General features: G+C 40.8%; 1 protein-coding gene across 1 annotated transcript in view; it reads left to right on the top strand.

Moving 5' to 3' along the window:
• The window catches only part of TMEM131 (transmembrane protein 131), a 92,675-nt gene that overhangs the window by 31,522 nt on the left and 49,051 nt on the right, over positions 1-12,102 (top strand). Inside the window, 3 exon segments of the mRNA XM_088521345.1 lie at positions 4,345-4,413; positions 10,752-10,875; positions 11,791-11,907. Of these exon segments, the coding sequence (XP_088377471.1) occupies positions 4,345-4,413; positions 10,752-10,875; positions 11,791-11,907 (310 nt within the window).

Raw genomic sequence — 12,102 nt, 5'->3', positions numbered from 1 at the left:
CACTTTAAAAATTCTCGTGGTTATTTTTGGAGACGCTTTCATTTCTTTGTGCTGTTAGAAATAGCTGAGCACTTTTGGCTTTCTTCGAGTTTGCGTTGCTAAATAAAATCAAGAGATCTCTTGTCGTTTGGCAGTTTAGTGCCAGTGTCGTCTTTTCTTTTTATTGGTCATTTATGTCACTTAAAAGTAAAACATTTTAAAGAGCTGCTAAAGTAATATAGGGAAATAACATGTAGAGCAATGCTTAAATTTGAATTTTCCCCAGTAGCAATGAAAGATGTACAGATAAGGTTGTACAGAGCTCCCCCAGCAATCTCAGAGCACCTAGAAAGCCCAAGTGAGGATACAGAGGAACTGATACAACCCAGTCTTGCAGAAAGTCGTGAGCCTCTGTATTTGGCAAGTGTTTTGGCCATCTGCAGATGCGGAGATATCGAGTGATAATTCAGAATATCAGTGCTGTATGTTTGGATGAACGGCCGAACATCTCCAAAGTGCAGAACGTCCCTAGGCCACTGAGGCCCAGCATGCACAGGTGTCCGTATTGCCTACAGTCTGTCCAAGCATTGGTATTTCAGGCATCTTTATAACTGTATTCATGACTCAGCCTTTTTTGGATTGTAATATTGGGCAATGTTGTGCTTCTGTGAGTCATCTTCGGTAGCAATTTGTTCTTGGTAGTAGCAGTAAAGTAGTGCTGGTAGTTGGGGGAAATGTCCTCCCACTTTGGTGACAGAGTAAGTGGTGCAGTAAGGTCAGTAATGTCTCAAGATTCAGTGTTAAAACCAAAACTCTGGAGTAGGGAAAAGGCTTGGAGGGATGTCTTAAATCACTCCCAGGAACTAGTTATTCCAGAAGCTGCATAAGTTCAGAGGACTTCTGGCTAATCATCTGCGGGAGCTTGTTGGCAGACTGGTAGCCCTTCCTTTCAGTTGCATCTTTCCTTTTCATGTTCTTCTTGACTTTGAAGGTTAAAGAAAAAAAAAATCCTTGGAGTGGCAGGGAAATAAAAACGCTTACATTCCAGTGTTAGACTGGGAGCCGTAGTCACTATGCATACCCAGTAATTACTTCAAATGTGATTATGCTGTAAAGTTGCCCTACCCATGGGTGTATCCAGCCTGCAGTGAGCAAGTGCCCAGCAGAGCAGACAGGATCATCTGCCTGCAAGTCCGCTCACGCTGTGCCTTCCACTAGGCAAAGTTTGGGAATTCCACTATTGCCTTTTTTTTTTTTTTTTTCCCCCCCCCCCCATTTCAGCCGTGTTACTTCTGTAATGCCAGGCATTTATCGTGATGCAACAGCCGTCACCAAACTTCGGCAATGGGGAAGCCCGAAGTGTTCTGGGGAACAGATACTGAAAGAGAAGCTTTGCAAGTGGGGGGTGCTGTGTTCAGGGAGTTGCTCGGGTTGGGGAAATGACACCTAGCTGTATTTCTGGGCCATTTGAGTTGATGGTTTTCTCTTAACTTTGACAAGATTCCTTAGGCTATTTTAGCTATTTTACTCCTTTCAAGAAAACTAGGAATGAGTATTTAGGTGCAGTCTGCAAGCTGGCTGTAAAATTTCATAGCTAGTCAATGTTAAATAAAAATTGTGGTTAAATGTATAGCGTCTAGTCAGACATTGTGAACTTTATATTGCTCCAATGCTTTCTCCTGCCAATAAATGCAAAAAAAATCCACAAGTTCAGATGTGTTGTGAAACAAAGTTAGTATCTGTTGTGCCAGAATTGTATACTTCATTTTTGTTAATCCCATAAATATGTTTGAAAACCTTCCTGTAAATGGATATATTCTTTTACAAGCTCAAAACAAGAAGTGCTTGCTAGCTGTTCCTGACTTAGAAATTGGAGGCAATCTTCGTGTATTGGTGAAAGAACTGTTTTCAGAATCATTCTAGAATGAGAGTAGTTTCAATTTGATTTTAGGATTATATTGATAAGGGGTGCATGAAGCTTTTGCGCTTGTCAGCTTAAAAATGTTTTCTAAGCTTTTGTTTTGTTTCTGCAAAATTGGAGCTTAAACTTTAGTGGGAAGGTGACTTTGAAGACTTGGAAACTTGTTTCAACCTTTCAAAATACCTCTGTTAATACCAGGTTCCGACTTCATTGGAAGCTCTTTCATGTTTGGTACTACTCGACCTTCGTGGGACACATGCTCAGCAAAATGAGCCAAAATGAGTAGATCTGGACACAGTTCTTATCAGGGTGTTATGCTCCTTCTCTCGCACTGTTTTGTAAGATAGGTATATCTATCTCTTAAATACACACACGCATACATATGTATTTTATAGCTAACGGGACCGTATGTGCTCTTGCCCCAGTAGCACTTTTCCCAGTAGCTGTGTGGATAAAGCTATTTTTAATGGCTAATCTCTAAGCAATGTTCAAGATGCTTCAACATCCTCACTTAGAGTGCTGTAAATAAGAGATGTCTCTATTCCCCATATATTATACTTAAGAACGAGTTACGGAGTACTGTTGTGAGTCATTAAGATTTATATATATTCATATATATATATATATATATATATATGTATGTTTATAAAGCATGCTGTTTGTGCCATTGTTATTGCCCAGGTTTAGGCTATTAGAGAGCATAGTTAAGTTTCTATAGCCTGTTTAGGGATTTTAGCTTCTGTAAATAGTTGCCTGTGGAAGTGGAGTGTGGAAACACATCTGAATTTGATCATTAGTTAGTTTTCTGGGAACTACTCTGGAAGAAATTAGCTGATTCCAGTTGCCTGGAGTTCTTCAGCTCTTGGTTGCTGTAAGGGCAACTGTGGGTATCCTCCACCTCCTTCCTTGCTCTCCCCTCAACTCCTAGATCCACAGCCCTGGCTGCCTTTGGGAACTGCTGTGTGATGGCTGTGGACATCCACCTGTTGATGCACAATCAGAAAACAAAGGCCAGAAGCAAAAGCATTTAAAGAAAAAGAGATTTTGAAAGCATAACTAGCCATCTTCAGGTAGCAGTTACTGAGTTGTGAGGATGGCTCTTGGCTCAGCACACACTGTTTGGCTGGTAGTGTGACTCTCACCTAGGTCAGGTGCGGGCATTTGGCTGTAATTCTCGGTCAGACTTTGGAAGATTTCATAATCCTTGATGGAGCATAAGTTTTAGATCATCCAGATTTTTAGAAAAAAAGTCCTGATCTGTCGGAAAGAAATTATGTAGGTCAGTGCTTTGCATCGTTAGGCCCAGTAGTTTGATCAGATAACGAGTCCTACGATCTGAAATTACTTGTAGTCCAACCAATAACCTCATTGTTTTCAAAATTTTCCTTTGTCTTTTTAAGTGCAGGTCATGCAAACTCCTCCTCTGTCCTACATATTCTTATCTAAACTCGCTGCCCACATCCAGAGTTCTCTGGTTCCAGGCCTGATTCCCTTCCTGCATTTCCTTTGGCAGTTTGGTGTTTAGTTTTGAGCTGTTTCACCTTTTTCTGCTTGATTTTTCACTATTGCCTCCCTGTTGCATCTTCTTTTTTTATATATTATGTATGTATATTAACTATAGTTAATCCATAATAAAGATTTACTGAATTAAACAGGTGTGGTCACAGTCACTTCATTCTGAATACAAAAATGTATCTGTCAGTGAAACTACATTTACTTTTTCTTGTAAGTTATATTCTGTGTTGTCGATTGTGCTGCATCGGCTGTAACAGCAGTGGCAAAATAAACATTGCAAGGGAGTATTTCTAGATGGTCTGTAGTCTTTGCTGCTGAATTATTGAGTGATATCTGAATTTTAGCTTTTACCTATTGGCGTTCTCCCGAACAGTTCTCGGAGGGGAAATTAGTACAAGCCAATGACAGTTTGCAGAGCAGACTTACTGTCTTTCGGAGATTGAGAAATATTAATAGTATAGGAATGGACTGCTTTCTCCGTATGGCCTCAATAGCAGTGAATGGCTGAGAAGCCATAGTTTAATTTACTAGTGTCAGTGTAGGCAGAGAAGCTCCTCATGTATGCAGGTGGCTTAGTTCTATGTCTTGTGCAGGACGTTTGGATATGAAAGGTAATATAAACCTATTATTTAGCTTATTGCTTGGCTTAGTTTTCCTGTGTATGTATAGTGGCTAGCATTTTAATTATGTCCACTTTCAAGATTTGTGTTCTTGTGTAATCTTTCTTGGAGGCATCATATAATCACATCTGGTAAAATTACAGTACTCTGACTGGACAAGTTTGTCTAGCTGTCTCTTCTTTTGAATTGGTTACTGTGTTGTTACTATTAATGCTTCTTTACACCACGAAAGGATGATTCGAGATGGAAAGAGAGCAAAAATATATCATTTATAACATCTATTACAACACTTTATTTTTTTTCTTGCAGTGTATCCCTGTATCGGGGAAATTGTCGACCTCTCCGGTTTGAGCCGCCGATGCTGGACTTCCATGAACAGTAAGTTGGAAAATCTTTTGGATCAGCTTCCGCAGACAAGCGGGATAGGCAGCGTGAGCCGTTTTGGCTGTCGGAGGAGCTGGTGTACGCGGGCGGTGCTGACGCGTGGCTGGCCTGGCTTCTGCGCTGTCCTTGGGCAGCGGCCTCTTCCGCAGGGCGGCTGGAGCTGGGTCTGTGCTGGCACTCTCAGAGCTGCTCCAGACGATGGGAATGGTTTCCAGTGCCAGACGTGGCCTCCTGAGGTGTGAGGGTATCTGTGTGGACAGGAGGGCTCCCGCGTGCCCTGTTTTGCTACTGCTTTGGCGGTAGATTTTCAAGGTGCATGACTTCCTCTTCACCCTCGCTGTCTGTTCCAGCCCTCTTGTAGGGGTTTACCCGAGCACAGTTCTGCTGTTCTAACTGTTTTGCCACCTTGTGAACTGTGAAATGATGCCCTCCGAAAACAGGGAGAGGATTAAGCCTGGTTAGTAGACCGGTAGTCCTTAAAACAACGATGACACTCATGATCACAAGGCCTTGCAGAGGTGGGGATGGAGACATCAGCAGCTCGAGTTGTGTGGCACCTTGCAGCTCGTTACTCTGTAATTGTCAGTGGGTGAGTTTAGGGGTTTACAGCAAACACATCTGTGGCTTTTCTAAAGGATGAAAGAAGTGGAGAAGGAAGCTTTGGTTTAACACTTCTGAAGATGTACTTTATGACCCGTTCTTCTATGAACTGCCCTAGTGCCTAGCTTCTCTTTCCAGTAACTGGTTACTATGTACAGGTAGTTACACTTTCCTTTTTTAACATTAATAAATAGTAACAGATACAGTTGCTGTTGCCTCTCTGTATGATTGCTAAAAACTTGATACAATGTAAACTGAATGAGGCTGTTTCCAACATTTTCCTTAACACTTCCATAGGGGAAGAATGCAACCAGCCATGGTGTGTTCAGTGATTCCTGAGATGTGAACTTTCCCCATATTTAACCAGCCCTGCCGGGTGAAAGGCTGGGTTAGTTGCAGATGACCAACAGGTTATTAGTGAAACTTCAGTAAAACCCCTGCCTTGTAGGGAAGGGAGACGGCAGAGACAGGTATGGAGGCTTCCTTGTGCTGACTTGGTGTAGAGCTTTGTGTGCAAGAGGAGCAGAGCCTCTAAAGCCTGTGGCTTTGACAGTGATTTTGCAGAAAGGACCACTGTGCAGAAGCAGCCTTAATGTTCCCATATAGCAAAGCTGTAAGGAAGCGCTGCATTTTGCAAATCTTTTTTATTTGTAATTATAAAAAGTAGTTAAAAAGTAAGTGAACTTCTCAGTTTTCAATTTGTAACTACAGGTTTTTTTCCCCTTGAGATGCATTTTTCTACAGCTTTTCTAATATGAATGTGCTGTATTGATGTATTTTGGAATATCTTGTTTTTAAAGGCTACCTATATTTGACATGCTTATGTGAAGATATGTATGCTTCCGTATGTGACTTCCAAAGATACCTTCATATTTTTTGTAATAAAAATACTCTGATCAGTGTCAAATACTTTTTTTTTTTTTTTTTTTTTTTTTTTTTTTTGCTGGGTGTTCCCCTTTATTTTAACTTTGTCTGCAAGCCTTTCCTGTCAGAGCTGAAAGCAGAACAGCATGGCTATAGAGCACAGTTAAGGTAGGGCAGATCTGTTATTCGGAAAGGCACAAATGCTTCTATACAACAAACACAGAACTGAACTGGGAGCGTGCTGATTTTTATCAGCTAAAACAGGGAGACTGTATGTTAGCTCTTGGTTCACTCTGTACCCCATTTATTTTTTCCATTAGTTCATTATTCTGTCCGTGGGAGTTGAAATTGTAAACTCTGGCAGAAATCCCTCCCCTCTTAAAATTAGCTAACATTTCTGTAAGACCTCAAAAATAATTTTTAAAAAGGTTCAGACCTACAGCTGCAAACCTATACCTAAGGCATTTAATGAAAGTGAAATAAGTTTGATAGAAGCTTGCTGGGTTACTCAGTCTCCTGGGGTGGACAGGCTATAGGCCAAGCAGCTCAGAAGTCAAACAATGCAGATGTAAGTGGGTTTTTTGGCCTTTTTTGATTTTTTTTTTTCTAGCTGTTCTTTGAGTTAGTAATGAATTTTAGAAATTGCATAAAATCTTATTTAGCTTCTGAATAAATGTGGAAGCTAAACCAGCAGTGTTTTGTTAATAGGTAGCATTTAGATCCAGCTTCCTACAAGTCTGTTTTGATGCCAAATTGTCCACGTGTATCAAGGCAGTAACAAAACTACACCCCTTCCTCCCCGCACTGCTCCTACTTGTCCTCTTTTCCTTATAACCTCTTTTAGCTGCTCTCCCTGTTGCTGGATGGGTAAATCACGTGGTAACCACTGGGCCTTGAGCAGTTGGCTCCCGAGGGGCTGTCTGAGCGGAGCACTTTGCTGTGACTTTCTGCGCTCCAGACGCGTCTTTGCCTGGGCGGCCCCTTTGGAGCAACATCAAAGGGCGCTGATGTGGGGCGGCTCAGGCGCTGCTCTCCTGCCTGCTTATACCCAGTAGGTCAACTGTGGGTGTATAGAAATGTTGTTCACGTTAAGATTTTGTGTCCTCAGTTTTCTGTTTATCAGCTCATCTCGTTTTGCTCCTCCCTGGAAACGCGCTGCTCCGGAGGCTGCAGCAGGGTTTTCGTGTTTCTCTTCATGAGCCCGGTCTGCTCTTCGGCAAGGTGTTTCTGAAAACTTCAGCTGGCCTTGAAAGGAATAGTTTGAAATATTTGAATATTCACATATTGCAGGCCTTCCTGCAAGCATGTGGCTAAGTGTAACTTAAGAGAATGGGAAGTTAGGAAATCAGTCTCTCTTCTTCAGGCACTTTAATTCATAGCAGTAAATATAGGAGAGTTAATTTTAACAAGTAGAGCTTATCCAGATCCTTATTTTTCTTACGTTTTTAAATGGTGAAAGGGCTTAAGTACTTATAATGTGCAACCAGATACTTATACTGTACATTTAATACATTTTTTAACATATGAGAAGTTGAGATCTTCAAAGAAAGAAGTTGCAGAATTGAACTTTCCTGTTTCTTCTGGAATTTTGTTAAATGCAAGAAGACTTTTGACAACCAGTTGACATTTAGTCCAGATCTACCTCTGTTTTTGTTTGCTTATCATGTTAGGCTGATAAATGCTGCCAGAGCAAAGAAGGCAGCTGTTCCTCGGAAGCAGCCGCAGGCCCCACGATCTGATACCTGCCTTGTTTGTGGAGCTCCCTGCCCCTCTTCTGAGAGAGCTGTCGCTGGCGCTGCCTCAGGAAAACTTACTTGTTGTTGTTAGACTACCCAGATTGACTCCAGTTCTTTCTCCAATCTTCTTAACACTTCTCCTTACACCCACCGTTATTTGTATCTGCTCAATGTATATATTCTTGGCTTTTAGTAGTGGAATTGTGTGAGATCTGTAAATCCAGTCTGCATTTTTACTGAGGTGCCTACACTGTAGACAGTGAGAAGAAATGTAATTACCCTTTTAAAAGGTCAGTTTTCTCAATCCACGTTTACTTCTCAGTGAATAGTTAAATGTTTTTTTGAATGAAGATTGAGACAATCAAGCATTCTTCCTGCAGCTCTCTTGGCAGAAGCTGATTTTATTTGAAAGAATCTATGTCTTGATCTCCAACACAGAAATTAACTCAACCCCAAGGCTGAGTTAACCCCAACCCGTATCTTTCTTATAGGATACTGCAGATACTCTACTTTCCACATGGGAAAGAGGGGAGCTGCAGCAGCAAAGATCTTCAGCACAGGCTTATTTAAACATCTAAGCAGGCACCTTACCACGTGTTAACATCTTCTAATCCAAACAGTGGTACCTCTTTCTATTGGTGTAGATGGACTTAACCACACAAAAGATCAGGAGCAAAATCTTCTGTACTTTGACACTGTCTGTGCCTGCTCCAGGGGATTGCTGTGCAGAACTTGCCACCAGGCAGTGCTGCCCGTGTGCCGGGGACACCTCGCAGCCTCCTCGTGCAGGAGAGGGGCTCTGTTTGGTCTCACACTGGCAAACAAGGAGGAACTGGTCTGAGATGTGAAGTTGAGCCGGTCTTGGCTGCGGTGGCAGAGAGGCCGTGTGGTTCAGGATCCTGTGAAAGGGGAGAAAAAGGCGGAAAAGAAGCATCACAGCTCCAGCCTGGACCTGGCTTGGGAGAGTCCTGCGGGATGTGGTCCTGGAGGGCCCCTTTCCCCAGCCCAGCAAGGCTTGGGGTGAGTCTGCTGTAGAGCTGCTTTTACAGGCCTTAGCCCTTCACATACACTGACTTGCATATTCATATATTAAGTCTTTCATTTCAGAAAAAAATGGAAAGTGGTTGTTTAAAGCACTGCCAATTAAATAAATGAATAAAAGTAGAAATTGTTTTAAAATCCTCTGGGACTTGAGCAAAACTGTGTTGACTGTGTTCAGTTACCAGACAGGTAGACCTTTCCAGCCTGTCTATCCTAATGTGAAAGTGTTTTAAAGTGTCCATCACAGTTCAGGGAGTGGTGGATAACTGCACACAAAGACACCTGTCTCAGCTGTGGCTTGCTTGTTTTTTAGCTGGGGGGGGATTGAGGTGTTGTCCCTGTTTAGGTATTTTTTTGGAGGGTGGCAATGCTGTCTTTCAAATTCCTCTCTAGATAGATAAGCATTTAGTACATAGAGAAGAAATACATAGTGTGCTGTATGTCTGTATAGGTTTGCTGTTTGGCTCTCTTAGTCAACAACCTGGTAGCTGTAACAGTTTTGAAAAACATGGTAGCTGATAAACCTGATCTCCTTCTGATATTCTTACATACCTTGGCAATAGGTGCATGTCCTTGGGGCTTCATCTGGGTGTGGGGTTTTGTGCATGTTGTTGGTAGGGAGAGCAGTTGTGTTCTGCAGTGCTTGCTTGTGAATCAGAGGAGAGGTTGAAATGATGGGGCAAAAAAAGGAATCAAAAAAGAAGGATGTTGGTAGATTTGAAATTAAGAGGACTCAGGAAGCCAAGAAAAACAGCTGAACAATAGTAGAGTGCAGAACTGTGTGTATTTCACTCTTAAAGTGATGGTGCATTTTATTAAAGGTTTATAATTATATTCCTGAATTAAATATCATGGTCTCTAGCATCTGTCTAAGCCATTATCTTCTATGAGTAGAAGGTGCTGCCTGTTACCAGAGTAACCCTGTAAACTGTGATATAGTTTGATTGTTATCACTGGATCTTCTGTTTGGTGCAATCTTTAGTCTGCAGCAAAATTACCCTGCCTCACCTATGGAGATCACCCCGTTGAAAACTGTGCAACTGCAGTAGCATGTGTTAATTTGACCCATTAAACAGAATTAAGAGGGTGGCAGAACAACTGCCTGCTTCTCGGCATCATCGCCACTATTCTTATAAATGGCTTTATGCTCTTTGCAAAGTTTGGTGTGCGAGTTTGAAACGTTTGGAGATGTGAAAGGGGGGTAGAATGGGCATAAGCTTGACGTGAAGAAGTGACTTCCTTGAATTCCGAAATTTTATTTGGAGCAAATTGTGATTGGCTCACTTAGGCACCAGCACCAAATCACTAACTATTATGTGTGCATTACCTAGGGAAAAAGTCTGAAGTCACTCCAAAGTCTGGAAAATAATTAGTGAAACTGAAGCGTTTCTTGTTTTGCAAGCACATACGAGTTGCTGGAGGTAAAAAGAAACAAGTTTAATGCTTATGTGGAATAAATTATTAGTATGACTTGTTACTGAAAAAATGCTCCCAGGTTTAGGCTTCAATTCTGGAATTTATCTCAAGAACCTCTTTTTTTTTCCTTTCTTTCTTTTTTTTTTTTTTTTTTTCCCTCAATGTATGTGTGGTTGCTTTGCATGTCTGTATACTTAATTATGTAGAGCATACAATAAAATACAATACAATAGAAATTCTGGATTCTAAGTAAGAGTATTTTACGCAGACTTTTCTCTAGGGTGTGTTCTGTTTCCTTTTTAGAGGATTAGTTAGTTTTTGGTGCAGGAATAAAAAAACTTCCTGAAGTAGAAACCTGAGAGATTACTTTTCTGTTCGTTTTACTGTTTTTCTGTTGGTTTTTTTTTGTTTGTTTGTTTGTTTGTTTTGCAGAACGTTGTTATGGCAACTCCTATAAATAGATAACTATATGAAATTAAATGTCAAGTCTCTTTTGTTTCTTTAAGGTGGAATTTGCATCTATCACTTTAAAGAAACATTTAACTGAAATTTTATCAGTGTTAATCACTGCTATATTTATTTTCTCTCTGGTTCAATGAGACAATTGCAAAGACAAAGTCCAATTTTATATCATTGATCAAACACTAGCATTTATTTTTTTCTCTTTCTTGACAGGCCAGTTGGAATGCCAAAAATGGAAAAAGTTTACCTACATAATCCTAGCTCAGAAGAAACAATTACATTAGTATCAATATCTGCTACTACATCACACTTTCATGCATCATTTTTTCAGAATAGGGTAAGTTGTTCTGCCTTCTCAAAATGTGCTTATCCGCTTTGTGGATGAGACCTTGTTTTCCCCTTCCACTTCTTTAAATGAGCTTCTTATTGCAATAACTAGACAAAGCCAGACACCTCTGTTCTTGATCTCCTATCAGTTACCAAGGGGGCTTGATCTGGTCATAGAAATATGCACAAACGTGTGAGAGGGAGGAGTATTTTGTAAGAATTGTAACACCGTTGTAAGTGTATAATAGCCTTGGCAGTTTAACAACACACCACTTTTTGCTGAAGTGACTAATAAATAGACTTTACCTTAGAGCACATACAGCAACAAACCTGTATTAAAATTGTAAGCCCATTGAAGTGGTACTAGTCTGAAACAGGTTACTCCAATGCTGGTAACTGCCACAGTTGTGTCACAGGGACTTGGAAGTTGAAAGGCAGAGCATGAGCAGGGTTAACTCTTAACTAAATGGCTGTCAGATGTAGCCTTCTAGTTTCAGTTTGGGGCCTGTTGTTTAACAGGGGCTGTGTAAAATGCTTTTAGAAAAAAAAAATCCTTCCTTTGGAAACCCTCTGAGCAGCCTTCCTCACTTCGGAAAGTTTCGCAGTAATTGTTCTCTGTGACCTGTCAGTCCAAGTATTTCCGCACTGTGTAGAACTCTGAACTTATAGTTCAGCTTAAAAATTGGATTTAAATTTGCACTGGATAACCTATAAAATGGTTTTGATTTTATTACACATTTATTTGTATAAAATTTTTACTTATTTTTCCTAGATCTCTAATGGGCTTTCTAAAGAAGTCCTTTCCATGAAGAATAAGTGAAGATCTGTAACACACACAGATTTGCTTCTTTTTGTGTTAATGTTGTGGGTTAATGTTCTCAAACAGTTTTACTTCTTCCTTTTTTTTTTTCTTTTCTCCCCCCAGAAAATTCCTCCAGGAGGCAATACCTCCTTTGATGTAGTTTTCCTCGCAAGAGTAGTGGGGAATGTGGAGAACACTTTATTTATTAACACTTCTAATCATGGGGTATTTACTTATCAGGTAAGAGGAATAAATGGAGAACACTTTTGGAAAAAGCTGTAAAGTGTGAAACAACCAGAGCAGTGCCTGCTGTTGCTGTGTGACCTCCTGAGGTCCTTGTATAACGCTCTTTGCCACACAGGCCTGTCAGAGTTCCCATCGCAGGTGCTCGTTGCCAGAGTTACCCCAGTAGAAATATCTGTGGGGAAATGCTGT

This window comes from Tinamus guttatus, unplaced genomic scaffold, assembly GCF_059628265.1.
Source record: "Tinamus guttatus ecotype Peru unplaced genomic scaffold, ASM5962826v1 Tinamus_guttatus_pri_ptg000002l, whole genome shotgun sequence".
Lineage (NCBI taxonomy): Eukaryota > Metazoa > Chordata > Aves > Tinamiformes > Tinamidae > Tinamus > Tinamus guttatus.
This window is presented reverse-complemented; position numbering and strand designations above follow the sequence as displayed.